The following is a 20,931-nucleotide window of genomic DNA, read 5'->3' on the forward strand; positions in this document are numbered from 1 at the left end:
ATACTGAAGTCATTCACCAAAGTCTCACGCAACTTCTGGCAAGACAACGTTTGGCTACACGGAGCCCATACATTTTAATGCTCTATAGAAACAGCATTACAAACAGTTTTTGAAAGAATCGACTTTGGATCTATGATCTGAAGCTCAGTTAATTTAAGCCTATAGCCGTCACATGGCCAAATGAATGCAGCCTAATGCTTCATGCAAAAAAAGACCAGGCAATAGGGAGGTTGTCAGGTAAAGAAAATTCCTTCAGTTTAGCGTACTTTCACACTAGCGGCAGGACTGATCCGACCGGCTGTTCAGCCGTTCCTGCCGCCGGAGTGCCGCTCAGTCCCCATTGACTATAATGGGGACAGGGCGGAGCTCCGGCGCAGCACGGCGAGAGGCTGACGGACTAAAAAGTCAGACATTCAGTACTTTTAGCCCGGCGGCATCTCACCATGCTGCGCCTATAATCAACGAGGACGGAGCGGCAGTCCGGCGAAATAGCAGCAGGAACGGATCCGACAGGGAGAACAGCCTGTCGGATCTGCCCTGCCGCTAGTGTGAAAGTAGCCTTAGGCATACTAAATAAATGCATCTTACAGATGTTTGGAACTAAAGATCAAAAGATTAAAATGTTACTCCTATAGAACACAGTTTATCAAAAAGTAATTACAAAATATGATGAAAGGTAGCAACCTAGATGGCATTTAACAAAGCTGTACCCAGTTAAATGCTTTCCCACAACCTCTAAAACAGCACTTCATACATGAAGATATAAAAAAGTTATTAGAATACAAAACAAATGAAAACACGCTCGGAGGCCAACAGAATACTGATGTTTGTTAAAGCAACACAGAATTGCCTCCACTCACATTTGCTAAATGAACCTTAGTAGTTTTCTATTTACACTATTGAGAAGATTTCTCTTCTCGGGAAGCCTACGTGATATGAGAAAAGCCTCTGAACAGTCAAGGAACTTACAGATCATTTATACAGAATAGTCTGCATGTCCCTTAGGCTACATGCACACGAATGTTAGTTTCACTGCCTTTTTTTTATTTTCTTTTGCGGATAGGATGCAGACCCATTCAATTCAATGGGTCCACAAAAAAAAATGTAGACAGCACAGTGTGCTACCTGCAGCCGTATGTCCGTTCCGTAGTCCCGCAAAAAAAAAAAAACAAAAAAAAAAACTGATAGTATTTATTTTTTTGGGCTGATCTGCAATTTGCAGACCACAAAACACATAGTCATGTGCATGTAGCCTTAGTCTGGGAAATTGTTTAGGAGCAGACTAGTCTTCATCAGAACCAGAGTGCCGACTATTTCTACCCCTAAAGCCCCGCGATCTAGACCGCGAACGAGAGTTTCGGGCCATTTCTTTCTGCGATGTAGAATTGGCATGCCTCTGACGGGGAGACTTTGAACGTGATCTTGCAGAACCAGAGCGCCCCTGGGCAGATCGAGGCTTTGATCCAGATTCCTTCGGTGGTGAACCAGATGGCGATTTTTCCACTGATCTAGACCGTCCTTTTGAGAAAACGTGTCTTAGAGGTGATCGCGAATGCTTCTGTGGAGTTTTTGAACGAGATTTTGAATGACTATATGAATGTCTTCTGTGTCTTGACCTAAGGGATATATAAAAACATCCATAAGTCTAAAAAGTTAAATAAAATAAAAAAGCCATGGGTCCTATCCATTTATATGTACACACACTGAACAAAAATATAAACACTTTCGGTTTTGCTCCCATTTTGCATGAGCTGAACTAAAAAAATAAATAAAAAAACATCTGAAACATTTTTCTACCTACACAAAAGACCCATTACTCAAATATTGTTCACAAATCTGTCTAAATCTGTGTTAGGCTACATTCACACGTCAGTATTTTTCTATATCCCGAATTTCGGTCCGTTTTTTTGCGGATCCGTTGTTCCTGAAAATGTTTCCGTATGTCATCCGTTTTTTGCGGATCTGCAAAAACCAGAAACCTGTATAAATTTCAATAAGCAAATAAAGTTGTTTGGATTTCTTTGAGAAAAAAAAATTGGAAAAAAGATTTAATTTCCAGGAACGGAATCCACATAAAACGGATGACATACGTAATGACCCGCTCAGATCGGATCCGCTCAGAATGCATCAGTCTGGCGGCGTTCAACCTCCGCTCGCCTCCGCACGGTCAGCTGAACGCTGCTTGCAGCGTTCAGCTGTCCGCGCGGATCCGTTCAGACTTACAATGTAAGTCAATGGGAACGGATCCGCTTGAAGATGACACCATATGGCTGAATCTTCAAGCGGATCCGTCCCCCATTGACTTTACATTGAAAGTCTGAACGGATCCGCTCAGGCTACTTTCACACTTAGAAATTTTTCTAAGTTAATAATGCAGACGGATCCGTACTGAACGGAGCCTCCGTCTGCATTAATATGATCGGATCCGTTCAGAACGGATCCGATCAAGCGCAAGTGTGAAAGTAGCCATAGACAGCATGACTATTGCACAGGTGTGACTTAGACTTCCCACAATAAAAGGCCACTAGAAAATGTGCAGTTTGATCACACAGCACAATGCCACAGATGTCACAACGTTTGAGGGAGCGTGCAATTGGCATGCTTACTGCAGGAATGCTTACCAGAGCTGTTGCCTGTGCAATAAATGTTCATTTCTCTACCATAAGCCGTCTCCAAAGGTGTTAGAGAATTTGGCAGTACATCCAACCGGCCTCACAACCGCAGACCACGTGTAACCACACCAGCCCATGACCTCCACATCCAGCATGTTCACCTCCACGATCGGGTGGCTGCTCTCAGACTGACAGCTGCAGCAACAATTGGTTTGCATAACCAAAGAATTTCTGCGCAAACTGTCAAACCGTCTCAGGGAAGTTCATCTGCATGCTCGTCGTCCTCACCGGGGTCTGGACCTGACTGCAGTTTGTCGTCGTAACCAACTTGATTGGGCAAATGCTCACATTCAATGCCGTCTGGCACATTGGAGAGGCGTTCTGTTCACGGATAAGTTCCAATTTTCACTGTTCAGGGCAGATGGCAGACAGCGTGTGGCGTCGTGTGGGTGAGCGGTTTGCTGACATCAACGTTGTGGATCGAGTGGCCCATGGTGGCAGTGGTGTTATGTTATGGGCAGGCGTATGTTCTGGACAACGAACATAGGTGCATTTTATTGATGGTATTTTGAATGCACAGAGATACAGTGACAAGATCCTGAGGGCCATTGTTGTGCCATTCATCCACGACCATCACCTCATGTTGCAGCATGATAATACACGGCCCCATATTGCAAGGATTTGTACACAATTCCTGGAAGCTGAAAACATCCCAGTTCTTCCATGGCCAGGATACTCACCGGATAGGTCACCCATTGAGCATGTTTGGGATGCTCTGGATCGGCGTATATGACAGCGTGCTCCAGTTCCTGCAACTTCACAATCAACTCTATGCAACAGATGTGTTGCAATGCATGAGGCAAATGGTAGCCACACCAGATACTTGTTTTTTTACCCTCTTCCCCAAGGCAAAACTGCACATTTCAGAGTGGTCTTTTATTGTGGGCAGTCTAAGGCACACCTGTGCAATATTCATGCTGTCTAATCAGCACCTTGATATGCCACACCTGTGAGGTGGGATAGATTATCTTGGCAAAGGAGAAGTGCTCACTAACAGATTTAGACAGATGTGAACAATATTTGAGAGTAATGGGTCTTTTGTTTATGTAGAAAATGTTTCAGATCCTTGAGTTCAGCTCATGCAAAATGGGAGCAAAACCGAAAGTGTTGCATCTAGATTTTTGTTCAGTGTATATTATATATACACCCTCCCACATGGAATAAATAAGTTCAATATACTTTCATTTATGACATTTTAGATCAATGGCACATGTATATTACACGAGCAAACCATCAGAACAGCCTGCATGCTCTCCATTTTGAAAACTGCTAAAGCAAACTCATTATTAACCACCTCAGCTCCCCTAGCTTAAACGCCCTTAATGACCAGACCACTTTTTACAATTCTGCACTACACTACTTTCACCGTTTATTGCTCGGTCATACAATTTACCACCTAAATGAATTTTACCTCCTTTTCTTCTCTCTAATAGAGCTTTCATTTGTGGTATTTCATTGCTGCTGACATTTTTACTTTGTTATTAATCGAAAAAATTTTAATGACATTTTTCACTTTCAGTTGCAAATTATTATTTTTTGAAATACATTTCTATATAAATTTCTCTCTAAACTTATTGTTCTACGTGTTTGATTAAAAAAAAAATCTTTGGGTGAAAAATTAAATAAAAAAATAAAGGTTTGGGTAAGTTATAGCTTTTACAAACTATGGTACAAAAATGTGAATTTCTGCATTTTGAAGCAGCTCTGACTTTCTGTCTGAGCACCTGTCATGTTTCCTGAGGTTCTACAATGCCCAGACAGTAGAAAACCCCCACAAATGACCCCATTTCGGAAAGTAGACACCCTAAGGTATTCGCTGATAGACATTAGTGAGTTCATAGAACTTTTTATTTTTTGTCACAAGTTAGCGGAAAATGATTAATTTTTTCTTTTTCCTTACAAAGTCTCATATTCCACTAACTTGTGACAAAAAATAAAAGACTTCCATGAACTCACTATGCCCATCACAAAATACCTTGGGGTGTCTTCTTTCCAAAATGGGGTCACTTATGGGGTAGTTATACTGCCCTGGCATTTTAGGGGCCCTAATGCGTGAGAAGTCTGGAATCCAAATGCATAAAAAAATGCCATGTAAAATCCTAAAAGTACTCATTGGAATTTGGGCCCCTTTGCCCACCTAGGCTGCAAAAAAGTGTCACATGTGGTATCGCCGTACTCGGAGAAGTAGGGCAATATATTTTGGGGTGTATTTTTACATATACCCATGCTGGGTGAGAGAATCTCTAAAAGTCAACTTTTCCCATTTTGTTTTATACAAAGTTGTCATTATAGAGATATTTCTCTCACCCAGCATGGTTATATGTAAAAAAACACATTGCCCAACTTCTGAGTACGGCGATACCACATGTGACTTTTTTGCAGCCTAGGTGCGCAAAGGGGCCCAAATTCCAATGAGTATCTTTTAGAAGGACATTTATATTCCAGACTTCTCACGCTTTAGGGCCCCTAAAATGCCAGGGCAGTATAAATACCCCACATTTTGGAAGGAAGACACCCCAAGGTATTCCATGAGGGGCATGGCGAGTTCATAGAAGTTTTTTTTTTTTTTTTTTTGGCACATGTTAGCGGAAATTGATTTTTTTTCCCTCAAAGTCTCCCTTTCTGCTAACTTGTGACAAAATTAAATTTTACATGAACTCGCCATGCCCCTCACAAAATACCTTGGGGTGTCTTCGCAAAATGGGGTCACATGTGGGGTATTTAAACTGCCCTGGCATTTTAGGGGCCCTAAAGCGCGAGAAGTCTGGAATATAAATGTCTAAAAAATTTTACGCATTTGGATTCCGTGAGGGGTATGGTGAGTTCATGTGAGATTTTATTTTTGTCACAAGTTAGGCTACTTTCACACTAGCGCTTGATCGGATCCGTTCTGAACGGATCCGATCATATTAATGCAGACGGAGGCTCCGTTCAGTACGGATCCGTCTGCATTAATAACTTAGAAAAATTTCTAAGTGCGCAAGATGCCTGAGCGGATCCGTTCAGACTTTCAATGTAAAGTCAATGGGGGACGGATCCGCTTGAAGATTGAGCCATATGGTGACATCTTCAAGCGGATCCGTTCCCATTGACTTACATTGTAAGTCTGAACGGATCCGCTCGCCTCCGCACGGCCAGGCGGACAGCTGAACGCTGCAAGCAGCGTCCAGCTGTCCGCGCGGAGGCGAGCGGAGGCTGAACGCCGCCAGACTGATGCAGTCTGAGCGGATCCGCTCCATTCAGACTGCATCAGGGCTGGACGGAGGCGTTCGGGTCCGCTCGTGAGCTCCTTCAAACGGAGCTCACGAGCGGACCGACGAACGCTAGTGTGAAACTAGCCTTAGTGGAATATGAGATTTTGTAAGAAAAAACTAGTTAAAAAAAAAATTCAGCTAACTTGCGCCAAAAAAAAAAAAAAAAAGTCTGAATGGAGCTTTTTTTTATTTTTTTTTAAATTCTGTTTATTTGAAGCAGATTCATCAAAAAGAAACAAGGCACGGGTCATGTACCCACATATCATACATTACACACACTTTCCCCACATGGTTTCCAGAGAAAGCCAGGGGGCACAAACAGTTACATGAGGAAACATGAGTTTAGTATACATGAATCTGACTGCATTTTTCAATTTTTCTGAAAGTAAAAGCAAATAGAAACCAGAAAGAAATAAAGAAAAGACAGGAAAGAGGGCGTTCCTAAAACAAATAGGCCACCGCTGTCTAAATAACTCACCTTCTTCTGCCACGGTCCCAAGAACCGCTTCGGCTGCGTGTTCGTCTGCTGTGGCTTCTTGATCTTCTCCGATCAACTGGAGAAGAGGTATTTCGTTCCTTGGACTTCATTTGTCCAGGAGCTAAGAGATTAAAGCATAGTTGGTAGCATTTAATATCTAGAATTTATATTTTGGTTACTGATAGATCCTCGCATAATTCTACTGTGTTATCCCTATGGCTTCGGAGCAGATGTGCTTCCAGATGAAATCTCATGCGAATATATGCAATATAGTCCTAGGTTGGCTGCAACTATAGAGGAATCCTTTTTTTTTTTTTTTTACACACATCCCCCCCCCAGGGACAAGAGGTGATACATTACCCTGTACCTGCTCAACATAGTTCTAAGTGAACTTTCTACCCCAACCAGGTGCACCAGGGGAGGGCCTCATCCTATTGTTTACTACATCCACTCACAATAATGTGTATGGGGGAAGCCAGGAGGAAGTTGGGAGAGAGCGGTCAGCCGACAGCTATTGAAAGTGTGTGGCTGAACAATCTAGGAGGAGAGCATGGGCAATAAAATGTAACCTTTACTAGTCACATTAAAAGTCCATAAGCAAGCTTTACAACAAACAATATTAGGGGGTTAGCAAAAAAAAAAAAAAAAAAAAAAAAAAAAAACACAAGAGGGGTGTCCTTTTAGGTCATGAAAGAGGACCTTGCAACCATCTATCGGTCACCAGACGATATATTAGTATAGTGACAATAATGGAATGCTTGGTGGCATCCAACCAGGCAATGTACCTGAGCAGTTTACCTCCAATCCTACCCTGGCCAAGAAATAGATCTTTAATCCATCCGCCAGCATATACTTTTTGTATGCATTAGCGCTCTTGCTATGGATCTCTCTCAGCCTGACACGCAGCCTCCGTTGCCAGACACCTTCTGTAACTCTAGCCCAACCCCCTCCAGACTGAAGTCACATGGGTAAGACTTTGGGATCGGCTTCGTGCAAGCATGCTGGAATCTGGGAGATATGGACGAGGTATTTATGCAGCATTCGCTTTACAGGTATGTCTGCCAGTGCATTAGCGCTGCTGGCGATATTTATACCCCTTCACTACTAGCATTTTAGTATGTGGAGCGGCTTTCCATCTTTTCCAGCTCCTTCCTGCTTTGGACACAACACTAAAGTTTGTTATGGTGAAGCATGGCACGTCGGGATATTACATGATCGGGTCTAAGCAGGGCGTTTGAGGCAAGGGGCAGGTTCCTGACTGGGTTGCCCTTAACAGAGCAGTTACACTGTGTGTAGGTATCAGGGACAGAGCAGCCACCTAATAGGGACATCTATGGACTTTAGAGGACATGCCTGTTGAAACACATTTTGTCCATTCCCTAGGCATCTGGAGAACCTTGAAGTCATCACGGAACATCAGAGGTGGCAAGACCACGTTTGTTTCTTACCGTCTAGTTGGCTGTCACTATACTAATATATTGAGACCACTGGATGGTGGTGAGGTTTTATTGCGCCTACTCACCCCCTAGATTGTTTAGCAGTTGGCACTGGTGAATTGTCTATAATCGGTACATCATTAGATTGATCATTGAATTTTCGCTTGGACAAAGTGTATGGCCGCCTTTATTCCTGACTATAATAAACCTGTAAACCCACGTACTTACTTTTACGATCACCTTGAGCAAACTGTATTTCAATTTGACGGCCACAAACCCATTTTCTGTTGAGATTGTAAAGTGCGTCTTCAGCATCACGAACATCTTCAAACCTGGCTGTCTGTTAAGGAGACTTTGGCATACACTGGACATGGCACCACATAAAACAATGTTTGAGAAAACAGTTTACAGCGCAATGAGCTGTTTTATCATAAAATTATGCCATGAAGTAAAACCGCATGATGAACTGCATACGCAAATACCTTGATTCCACTCAATTTAACAAAAGGGCCTGTTTTAACTACAATAAGCCCATTGGTTTCAAGCTGTTAGAGAACTTGTCAGCTTCAATAATGAAAAAGACATCTTACTCACCTGCTAAATACCTAGCAAAACAGTATGGCGCATGACCATCGAGGTTAGCGATTGGCTGCAGCAGCCACGTTTCATACTTACTGGCAGCACTGCTGGCGCGATGGGGAATCTGAGTGGAGTAATGTCTTTTACTTCATTACCTTTTTCACTACCAGATTTTATTTTTAATCTTGAAACACCCCTAATGCTGCTGTGACACTACAACGTTTCTTAACATTTCTTAAAGGGGTTTTCTGGTTTGACACATTCTAATATACTTAGTGTTTCAATTCCTTACTTTTAAGATCTCAATTCTTTCTCCCCATTGCCAAGTTGCATTCTGTGTTAACATATCATTGCATTTTCGGTTTAATGAAACATTTGGCTTTCATTCTCCTTCTACGGCTGCACAGAACCACTCACTAGCAAATCCACCAGACTGGCCCTCTGACCTCTCCGGAAAGACCTCATTGCAAGCACTAACATTCTGCAGATATTCTGCCAGCAATTCAATGGCAGAAAGGTGACCAAGCATGAATGTACTCTTACTGTGGTTACTCTTATTTCTATAGCTCTGACAACTCCTTTAGGTCACAGCCACATGTCCAAATGGAGTGGATTTGGTGGGAGACAAAACACAGGCAGAAAAGCTGGGGGATTTGCCACAAACTCCACCCTATGCATTGCATTAAGTGCCATCTGCAGCACATACCTGAAACAAACTGAAATGCTGCATCAGCATGATCAACCCTAATAAACCAGGCATAGTGCCTAATAGGGCTCATCGTGGGGATTAAAACAATACCTTTCTTTTGTCTGTGTGATAAACAGCTACAGATATATCTGCATTTTATTTATGTGCAAATGAGGACGTTTGAGCACCAGTGGGCGGGGCCGAATTCTTTGAGCACTGCATTGTAAGACCCCCCTGTGCGCTGCACACGCCCAACTCTTGATCGAAAGGGCTGGAAATCAGCATGGTGGAGGGCAGAGCTGTCTCCTAGCATCTACATAGCATAACCACCACTTAATGTATCCTTACCACATTGAGATATACTCAGAAAGCTAATATACATACTACTGCTTTATTCACAAGTACAATATATGATTATAATGAAACCTGCAAAATGTCTCAGCATTCTCCTCTATGTGGCAATGCTACAGCTTAGTGTAAAGCGCTCAGCATCCAGAGATCCTAAGTTCAAGTCGCAGGAGACTGAGATTTCTTTTCTCTTCTTTAACCTGTAGTATGCCTGTTGGCTATACTATAAATAATAATGAAAGATTTTACTATATCGAGAATAGTGTTTTTTTAACTTAGAAACCTAAAACCTAACTGGTTTATTCACAGGCACACTATATGATTATAAAGAAACCAGAAATATTTATTAGCTTTTTAAAAGTGTTTTCTGAGATTTTTATACTGATATCCTCTGAATAGGTCATCTATATCTGATCGGTTCCGACACCCAGGATCCCTGCCGATCATGCGTTTGAAAAGACACTGGCGCTCCAGTGAGCATGCGGCGTACATTGTATAGCGGCTGTGCTTGGTTTAAGAGCTTAGCCCCATTCACTTCAATGGGGCAGAGCTGCACCTAGGCCACGTGACAGGTGAATGTGTCTTCACCTGGCCTGGTGAAAGCAGCAAGAAGATGCCTTCTTGAATAGCTGATCGGTGGAGGTCACAGGTGTCAGACCCCCACTGATCAGATAATTATCCCTAAGCTATAGTTTTTTCATACATAGAAGATTGTTTTTTCTATGCTTAGAAAGCCAACATTACTGGTGTTTTTATAACCATACATTGTGCCTGAATAAAGCAGTAATATGTATATTACTTTTCTGAGCTCATCGCAATGTGGTAAGGATACAGCAATCAATGTATATAATATGTAGATGCTAGGACACAGCTCTGCCCTCAGCATGCTGAAGTCTAGCCCTGTCAATCAAGGGAAGGTGGGGGTATGCAGAGCACACGGGGTGTTATAAAGCAGTGCTCAAAATATTCAGCCCTGCCTCCTGGTACTCCAGCGTGCTCATTTGCATTTGACTAAAACACGTGTCTGCAACTTGTGTAAGGGGAATGTATGATGCAAGTTTCTGCGCTATGACCAATCCATACATTGTGAGTGCAGGCTGTATAATACAGCCGCCACCCAGCTGCAATGAACGCGATTGGCGATAATGCCAAACCCAGTCATGTTCAATAGCAAGCACAGCATCTGTGGGTTGTTCCCTCTGCCTTCCGATCGGAGCCCCTGCACCTTCTGAAGGTTTCCAGGCCTGTCATGGTTAACTAACTGCCTGTATAGCTGTATGCAAAGCATGGCTCAGCAGGCAGGGTGTCAGCATCTCAAAAACGATCAGAAGTTAGTGTAAAAAGTGGGGAAAATAAATAAATTACCCCAGTCTTTTTTTTAATGGAACACCATGTTTTTGGTCACCTTTTATTCCTGTTTTCCAATACAAGACATGCTAAATTAAAAGGGTTCCCCCGACTTGTAATATTGGTGACCTATCCTCAGGATAGTTCATCAATATCAGATCGGTGCGGGTCCAACACCTGGCACCCCCGCCAATCAGCTGTATGAAGGAAAGGCACAAGCAGTGTACACGTGTCATCTCCCACCTCTCATCCTGCTCGCTGCCAATATGTCAAAGCAGCAAGCAGGAAAAGAGACGGAAGACAGCATGTGCACACTGTGCGTGCCTTCCCCAAAATTTGCAGGCCGCAAAACACTTAGGCCCTTTCACACAGACTAGAATTCTGCACGGGTGCAATGTGTGAGGTGAACGCATTGCACCTGCACCGAATCCGGACTGAACCATTCGCTTCTATGGGGCTGTGCAGATGAGCAGTGATTTTCACGCAGCACTTGTGCGTTGTGTGAAAATCGCAGTATGTTCTATATTCAGTGTTTTTCACGCAACACAGGCCCCACAGAAATGAATGGGGCTGTGTGAAAATCACATCGCATCCACAAGCAAGTGTGTATGCAATGCGATTTTCACGCATTGTTGCTAGGAGAGGTTGTTTGTAAATTGATTAAAGTCAATTTACTGTACTTTCCCTTATAACATGGTTAAGGGAAAATAGCATTCTTAATACAGAATGCTTACTAAAAAGTTTCTTGAGGGGTTAAAAATAAAAATTAACTCCTCATCCACTTGATCGCGCAGCCGATATAGTCTCTTCGACCTGCAAAAGGGGCCTTTGATGACGTAATTGTGCTCACCACAGGTCCTGCTGAATGAAGATAGAAGGATCCTCCATCTTAATTCAGCAGGACCTGTGCTGATGTCACCGTGCTCACCATGTGAAGAGCACAATTACGTCACAGGTCCTTTGGCAGGTCCTGAAAGAATACATGCCGGCTGTGCGATCAAGTGGATGAGGCGAGTTATTTTTTTTTAACCCCTCAAGCAAACATTTTACTAAGCATTCTGTATTAACAACACTATTTTCCCTCATAACCATGTTATAAAGGGAAAACAACATCTACACAACACCTAACTTCAGTGAAGAAGTCTGGGTACCACATTCCGTTTTTTATCACATGCATGCAAAACGCATTGCCCCGTGCGATAAAAACTGAACGCCATCGCAGTGACTGAAATTGTGTGCGCACTCGGGCGGGTTTCCCGCAATGCACCCGGGACTCATCTGGAGCAAATTCAGGACGCATATCTGAAAGAGGCCTTAAGGATGTGTTCATGAGCCCTTAGCAGTATTACACTGGCCAAGGATCAGCAAGAGAATCGCTAACAAGACTACCCCATGAATGAGCAAACATTTGCTCGTTCATCGGGTAATTGCATCTTTTATGCAGTCACAAAAATCATTTGCTGACAGATTTTGCCATCTAATTAAGCTCTCTGGTGGCGGCCAATGACTGTGTGGGGACGAGCGGTGACATTAATGATCCCTCCGCCCCATACTGTGGAGAAGATCACTGCATGTAATAGCAGCGGTCTCCTTTACTGACAAGCAGGTGTCTGCTAAGGGCCCTTTTACACGGGGAGATGGTCGGAAGGGAAGCGTTCCCTCCAGTCAATCGCCTGCTCCCTAGAGGAGGTGGCTATTGCCATTACATGAAACAATCTCCTCAGTATAGGAATAGGTGATCGCTAATGCATCGCTCATCCCTATACCATCTCATTGTTTGCCGTCAGTGGAGCGTCTGTTACACGGCGGGATCTGCTGCCGGCAAACCAGGTTCTTTTAACACTGCCAGATGAACGCTCGTTAGCGATCTTAACGATAATCTGCCAGTCTAACAGGGCCTTAAATCTAGCAGTGTAATACAGCCCTTACACACCAGAAACTTGTCTTGAAGTACAACCCCAGCAGTTGTAATAGGCCTAGAGATTCGTGCAGAACATGTTAAATAATCCCCATGATCTGCACAAAAATGCCCTCATTAGAACGCGGTCCTTCCTCCTCTTAAATCCTGCCAATACAGTGGCTGAAACCCCTTAATAAAAGGACAGATTGAAAGGGGGAAAAAATAAATAAAAATTTTCCCCAGATATAAATGTTTCCCAGCCTTTTATCTCTTCTAGGAAGTAGGTCTGCAAAGCCAACCCATGAACCTGAAGCATCCTCTACTGACCAGACATTTTCGAGAAGTAGGATACAAAAGGAAACTTTTGCGATTACCTCGTTTGACTTGATCTTGAACCTTGACCTTTACTCTTTGGAGCTTGCAAGGTGAACTTGGACAAGGGTCAACCAAATCGAACTTGGCTTTGGATTTAAAAGGTAGGTAATTTGAACCCTCAGCTCGGTGCAGGCTGTGTCTTTAGTGGGTGGCAAGAACTTTCCCTCTTCCAGCTTTCTTATCTGTTTCCACCCTCCCTCTTTATTCCTTGAAGCTGCCACTTCAAAGAGGTCTGTGGGCTTTACGCTTGGTTCTATCTAACCAGGCTCATTCAAACCTTGGTGTGCTTGCCAGCTACTGTGGACTGCTTTACATTTTCTGAGACAGAGAAATAAACACACATACAGTTAGGAAGCCGGCACGCCCATGCTCCTGAACATCATCACAGGCAAATAAAGGATATTGAATATATGCAAATCCTCTGGGGCGACGATTGTAGTAGTCAAGTGGAACGTAAACGTCTACTACGGGGCCGTACCGACCAAACTCACGCCGTAAGTCCTCCGGCCTGAAGTGTGTAAGGTAAAGAAACAAGGTTGATAGTGGAATTTCATTGCTTTGTCAGGTCAACAACATGATGTCTGTGCTCCAAGTTAGGAAGCCCCCCCTTCCCCCCCCCCCCCCGGCTATGACCGAGCTCAGCCTTCAGCTTCAATCGCATGATCCCAATACTGGGCACACAAGCTCTACTGCTCGTCCATTCCTCTTTAGGTGCCACGGGACATGGCGCACTGACCAACAACCTATAGAAAGTTACTGGCAGGAGAGGTGACATCACAGGCTGAATAAATAGAACATGCAGTTTGATCTGTGGATAGTACGCTAGAAGGCTAGGTCTACAGGACAACATTTATTATAATGATAGTCTATGGTGTCACACTGCTACATGCTGCAACTGTCGAAAAAAATCCATTCAAGATGGATTTTTCTGCGACTGCCGCGTCGGAGCATGTCGCACTGCGATACCATAGACTATCATTATAAAAATTGTTGCGCGACAAATGTTGCAGTGTAGTTGTGCCCCGTCATATAGACCTAGCCTAAGAGAGGAGGAACAGGGCCCATTCATATCAGGGTTTGTGTATAAGGGTCCCTTCAAACAGGCAGTGCTAATATTCAATATAGGCACGAATTAACAGGGTTATCTGGTAACTAGTATCAGCGTCAGGGCCAGACTCCCGGCACTCTTGGAAGCATGATCGCACCTTTTAAGCCAGGCATACTTTGTTAGGGTTGATCATTTTGATGTAAATGAAATCCATGGTCCTGTTCGAGAGAACCCTGCAGTTTATTTGACATGTTAAGGAAGTGCTGAGAGCACAGAGGAGCCGGCCCGGCTCCTCGGGGCACAGCTTCACCACTGCTGTTCCCCCAGCCATTGAATGACCGGGCCGGGCATCTGCACGTCACCAACACAGGTGTATGGCATGTGACCACTGCACCCAACTGCTGAGGACAGTGCTTGGTTGCAGCGGTCACTGGCAGCATCAGGAGGAAAATGGCTGCACTGAGCAGCTCCTGCACACAGATCAGACTGCTTGTTCATGGTGACAGATTCCTTCAAAATAAAAGCAAACATTTGTATAAAGCACTATATTGTAAAGTACACACACTTGTGGCAGATGCCATGTAAAATAAGTATACAATTCAGTCTGTAGTACAAAGCCCACAACCAAAATACACATGTGCACAGTTTTACCTGGTGTCACTCGCAGCACCGCAAATTTTAACCAATGTGTTGGCAGAGCCCGACAGTGCCACTTACCGCAAGCAGCCAAGCCTCGCCCACACACGCCAGCCAATGACAGCATGATTTTGAAGTAAAATCGTGGGGTTACAGGCTGCCAAGGGCCTGCGTGGCCGCATGCACCCAGCGGCGGCGTCAGGCTTTAGCCTAGCACATCTGACCGTTATTCTAAGGGAGCGATGTGGGAGTATTCTGCGACATATGCCGCTGTGCAGCATCAGTGGCCACAGATCACAATGCAAAAAAAAAAGTTTTTGGGGCGTTTACCTCTTAATCTTGGAAGTTGCCCCATATCAGGGGAAACATGCAAAAATAAAATCTCAACTACTTCCAACACATGAGTCACCTTTCTTCAATACTCTGCCTACGCAAGATTCTGATTTTGGCAAGAGGAGAACAGTTTTCCATAAAATCCCAGCTGGACGTAGGCGATAGAAAAACCTTTCCATACATGTCAGGCGTATGACATTACACTCACACTAAGCGGTTTAGTCCTGACCTAGATAACATGTCATTCCCCCCACCCGGCTGGATCCCTGCTGTCCAATATTAGAACAGGCCTCAAGCACACCACTGTATTCTGGGTCTGATCCACGTTTTTTGTGGATCACACGAGAACCCGTAGTTCCGCAAATTACAGAACAGGTCTTTACTCTTGCCCGTTTTGCAGTTCTTTTAGGAAAAAGAGGTATGCACACTTTTGGTGTATATTTTTTGAATCTGCGGTTTGCCGCTTCGGGACACAGAAGGGCATACAGCCGTGTGCAAGAGCCCTTAGGGTGCAGGCACACACTGCAGTTCTGACATGCATTCAGGATGCCGTATTCAATTAGCCTCATTAACCCCTGGTGTTCTGCATTGTTGGAATGATTTCATTAATTTCAGCTAGCTACAATAAAAAAAAAAACTGCATCCTAACAGCATGTCATAGCTGCACTGTGTGCCAGTACCCTTCGTATACCCTCACAGGGAGGGCGATCAGCAAACTTGGGGAACCTGTCACCACAAAAACATAATGCAATCTGCAGGCAGCATGGAGGAGCAGGAGGAGCTGAGCAGATTGGTCTATAGTTTTTGGGGAGAAGATTCAGTAAGATGTGGAATTTGTACATCTCCGTTGTACACAGGGAGGTGTTACCAGCGATTGATGGCCTCTTTCACACAAGTGTGACGGATTGGCTCCGTTCAGTGAACCTCGCACCATTTTGCAAACAAGTTCAGTCAGTCGTGTCTGCATTCAGTTTTTTTTCCACGTGGGTGCAAGGCGTTTTGGTGCGTTTTTCACACACACATGATAAAAAAACCTGAAGGTTTACAAACAGCTTAGCAACCATCAGTGAAAAACGCATTGCATCTGCAATTGCTTCCGGATGCAATGCGTTTTTCACGCAGCGCCATTCACTTATATGGGGCCAGGGCTGCGTGAAAAACCCAGAATGTAGAACATGCTGTGATTTTCACACAACGCAGAACTGATGTGCGGAAAAAAAAAAAAAAAAAAAAAAAAAAAAAAAAGATGTACTTACCTCATCCAATTGATTCAGCCCTTAGTCTTTCTTCTTCTTGCAGGACTAGCGCTGACATCAGCGCAGGTCCTGCTGAACGGAGATAGGACCTTCTAACGTCATTCAGCAGGACCTGCACTAACATCTCCGGGCTCTACACGTGATGAGCGCGATTATGTCCTATTACAGGTCCTCAGAAGAAGAAGTCGATGCAGGCTGCACAATCAATTGGATGAGGCAAGTATTTTTTTATTACAGGTTTTATATTTATTTTTTACCCCTTAATGGACATTTTACTTAGCATTCTGTATTAGGGTACTTTCACACTAGGGTTATTCTTTTCTGGCATATAGTTCCGTCCTAGGGGCTCTATACCGGAAAAGAACTGATCAGTTTTATCCTAATGCATTCTGAATGGAGAGCAATCCGTTTAGGACGCATCAGTTCAGTCCCTATTACGTTTTTTGGAAGGAGAAAATACCGCAGCATGCTGCAGTTCTCTCTCCGGCGAAAGATACTGAACACTTTAATTTACATTGAAGTGTATTAGTGCCAGACCTGGCATTAAAGGGGTTCTGCACTTTGTTTAAACTGATTATCTATCCTCTGGATTGATCAGCAGCATCTGATCGGTGGGGGTCCGACACCCGGGACCCCCGCCTATCAGCTGTTTGAGAAGGCAGCGGCACTCCAGCCTTCTCACTGTTTACCGCTGGCCCAGTGGTGTCACGACCAGTATCAATGGCCTGGCTGGAACTAAGCTCTGTTCCCTTGCATGGAGCTTAGCCCCGCTCAGGCCAGTGATACTAGTCGTGACGTCAGTGGGCCTGCGGTAAACAGTGAGAAGGCCGTCAGGCTGCTAGAGCGCCGCTGCCTTCACAAACAGCTGATCGTCCGGCATCCCGGGTGTCGGACCTCTGCTGATCAGAAGCTGATGATCTATCCAGAGGATAGATCATCAGTTTAAACAATGTGCAGAACCCATTTAAGTGTTCCGGCAAAACAGATCCTGCTTTCCGGTCTGCACGTGCGAAGACCGTTAGAAACGCAAAAAAAAAAAAAATACTGGATCCATTTTTCCAGATGACACCAGAGAGACGGTTCCGGTATGTCAATGCATTTGCCAGACGTATCCGCATCCGGATCCGTCTGACAAATGCCATTCATTTGCGTCCGGATTGCTGGAACTGCCTGTCGGAAAGCTCTGCCCCAAGTGTGAAAGTGCCCTTACAGAATGCTATTGTTTTCCCTTATAACCATGCTCTAAGGGAAAATAATAAAGTAAATGGACTTTAATGGGGTCCCGGGGCTCATCTCATCACCTTCTTAGCAACCATCCATAAAAAATCCAGCCCCATTCACTTCAATGGGGCTTGCATTGCGTGAAAATCACCACTCATCTGCACAGCCCTGTTGAAATGAATGGGTCCGGATTCAGGGCGGGTGCAACGCGTTCACGTCATGCACTGCACCCGTGCGGAATACTCGCCCGTGTGAAAGGGGCCCAAGTGTGTGTACAGAGATAGCTGTCAGTCACTGATCGTTGTACACAGGGGAGGTGTTTTCAGTGATTGATAGCACCCTCTGTGCAAGTGTGTATACAGAGATAGTACTCCGCTATACACAAGGGGGGAATCCGCATGTGAAATCATATAGCGTCTGTTTTCATTTGCGCTTAAAAAAAATGCAGAAAAATAATGTAATCGATTCTTGATGCGGAAGCCGCATTCAGAGTTACCACCAACATAATTATATGTCGCGGATGACGCCTTCTACGTCACGCAGACCTGTCCAGCTGTAGCTAGGCACAGGGTTATCGCTGACTGAGCTGTATGCATGTGCCCAGCCCGTCAGCCTGATCAACTACTGAACCATACTCCCTGGTAGGGCTGAGTAAAATGATATGCCTCTTCACTTCAGGTTGACTAGTTCCCAATATATTAATTCATGCAAATGATCCATTTGGAGCAACGCAACCACCCCCCTCCCTCCCCTGAGGGCTACACATCTCAGCCACAGACACACTGCGCAAGCGCTGAGTCGGCTCTGTAACTAGGTGCCTGCGCAGTGGATCTGTTGAGCACCGATGCATTGCACAGGAGCCAAGTCTCTGAAACGACTCAGTGCTGGCGCCAGAACACAAGGCTAGACAAAATGTCCAACCCTGACAAGGGGGTAGAGAGAGCAGGAGGTGTTACGCTAGAGGTGCTCCAAGAGCTTGGCGCTCGAAATAGATCATTTACATAAATATAGATTGAAGCAACTATTCAATCTAAAGGAGAGAAAATTTACTCGGCACAATCAACCCTACCAGGCAGGATTCCTAGTGTAATGGGGTTGATCATGCTGACAGAGGCTCTTTCAGCCCTAATTACTGTTTTACACCAGGTTATGCTACTTTCACACTAGCATTATTTGAATCCGGCGGGCAATTCCATCGCCGGAACCACCCGCCGGATTCAGAAAAACGTGTGAAAACAGATTACATTTGAATTCTGAGGATTATGATCACAATGAAAAAATGCATTGGAAAAAACATCCGCCATTTATGGACTTAAACTTTTTTTTTTTGCACATTTTTTGGTTTTAACATGCAAAATGGATCCGGTTTGACGGAACACACGGCGCCGGATCCTGCATTAATGCAAGTCAATGGGAAAAATGCTGGATCCGGCGTTCAAAGTGTTGGAGGTAAAAATACAACATCAGTAAAAAAGACTGAACTGGATGCATCCTGATCGGATTGCTCTCCATTCAGAATGCATGGGGATCGGCCTGATCAGTTCTTTTCCGGTATTGAGCCCCTAGGAGGGAACTCTATGCCGGAAAATAACGCTAGTGTGAAAGTACCCTACCACGAGGCAAGTCCTGCACACACCGCAGTCTCCATGCAGACCATGGAAGGCCCTCCCAGCCAGGTCTCCCGTACATTCCCGCTAAAGCCCAGGCCTCCCCAGCCCGCGCCACGCTCCACAGCGCTCTCCTCCCAGGACAGGCCTCCCTGCCCCCATTTCCATGCACGCACTCCGATGAATGGCGGAGGACCACATGACGTACTTACCTGGTAGCATCGGCCACGTTCCTAACAAAGAGCGAGGTGTTGGGCGGCCTGGTGTAGCGGGACATGCTGGCGCTGCTCGCACTTCCTCTGGGCCCTGGCACCGTGCAGTGGGTTCCTAATCGAGGGAATAACTCCCAGAATGCTATACGCGAGCACACAAACGGCTCCCACCAACTTAACCGTCCTGGATAGTGACGCGCTCTAGTCCTCCAGAGAGGTGTGGCGTTCTGTCAGGGCGGAACCGGAAGCGGCTCAGCGGCCATTTTTGAACGGGGAACTCTTACCTTTCTGCGCACATCCTGTTTCACCTGTGGTAACTGCTACCTGGCGGCCACCAGGGGGCACTGCAGCATAGTCATGGAGCTTATCCGTAGGCGGTAAGTCCGGGGCTTGCTGGTGTTATGTCACGTGTCACACAATCCTACACGCCATAGCCTTCCTGAGGTAGTGGCAAGAAATGAGATGGTATTCAAGTGGCTTAGAGGAGTTACAGCTTAGAAGCTAAGGCTCCATTCACACGGCTGCATACGTTTTGTACGCCCATGCAAATGCAGTATTATGCAAACCTAAAGAATACTTTTATATGTGAGTTTATGGTGCCTGATAATCACTGTGGACTTGGAGCTCTGTCCTTTAGGCCCCTTACAGACGAGCCAGTTCTACACATTGTATATGTAGCGTGGGTGTGCGGCAACTCCCGTCCTGACCTCCCAGCACAGCAAGAGTCTCATAGCATTATATTGATTTATATATATTTATATATATCTATGTAACCCTCACAGTTCTGGAATGTATTGGATAACACTGACAGTGCTGGGAGGTTGGGACGGGCGGTGCCGCATACTCACACTGCGATTCCGATGCGTGTAACTCACTCGTCTGAAAGGAGCCTTGCGGTACAACCTGATGATATGGCTGAATGCATGCAACCCATTCCTGCTCTGCCACCCCCCTCCCCACAGCAGCCAATGGCGTCATGATTTTACAGCAAAATCACATGGTTATTGATTGCTGTGAGTGGGCATGGCTTGGCTACAGGGAAATTTCCTGGAGGGCCAACCAAGTTCTCCTCACGGCCACCCACTTGGTACACAATGATCTCATGCTCTCAGCAGTAAAGGGGTTGTCCGGGCTTTTAATATTGAAGACCTATCATCAGGATAGGTAAACAATATCAGATCGGCGGGGGTGCTGGGTGTCAGACCCCTGCCAATCTGATATTGATGACCTATCCCGATCAGCTATATGAGAAGACAGGGATAAAACGGCTAGAAAGGTGACGTGTCTAATCTATGGACTTTTCATTGTGTGAATTAGACACAATGAAACACCAACACCAAGACTGATATGAGATGTTTCTCTTTTTCCTTTTGTGTGAATAAACACTGACATTTTGATTTACAAACTTGTTTTGCCTCTGTACTGCGTCCGCTTACCCTGCCTACCAGAGCAAATCCTCACAATTGGTGGCTTGGAGCAGGCACACCCAGAGAGGCTGGCGTAAATACCGAAATATTTTTGTTTTCTGGTACGGCTGGATG

At 44.9% G+C, this 20,931-nt stretch overlaps 1 protein-coding gene across 1 annotated transcript; it reads right to left on the bottom strand.

Moving 5' to 3' along the window:
* Positions 1–213: 213 nt before the first annotated feature.
* On the bottom strand, positions 214–19,599 carry SRSF12 (serine and arginine rich splicing factor 12). The gene is made up of 5 exons (XM_044289329.1): positions 19,391–19,599; positions 13,481–13,585; positions 8,069–8,172; positions 6,405–6,525; positions 214–1,616 (listed from the first exon to the last, which is right to left on the bottom strand). The coding sequence occupies exons 1-5, from the start codon at positions 19,453–19,455 to the stop codon at positions 1,283–1,285; spliced, it is 729 nt and encodes a 242-aa protein (XP_044145264.1). The 5' UTR covers positions 19,456–19,599; the 3' UTR covers positions 214–1,282.
* Positions 19,600–20,931: the final 1,332 nt, after the last annotated feature.

This window comes from Bufo gargarizans, chromosome 4 (genome assembly GCF_014858855.1).
Source record: "Bufo gargarizans isolate SCDJY-AF-19 chromosome 4, ASM1485885v1, whole genome shotgun sequence".
In the NCBI taxonomy this organism is placed as follows: domain Eukaryota; kingdom Metazoa; phylum Chordata; class Amphibia; order Anura; family Bufonidae; genus Bufo; species Bufo gargarizans.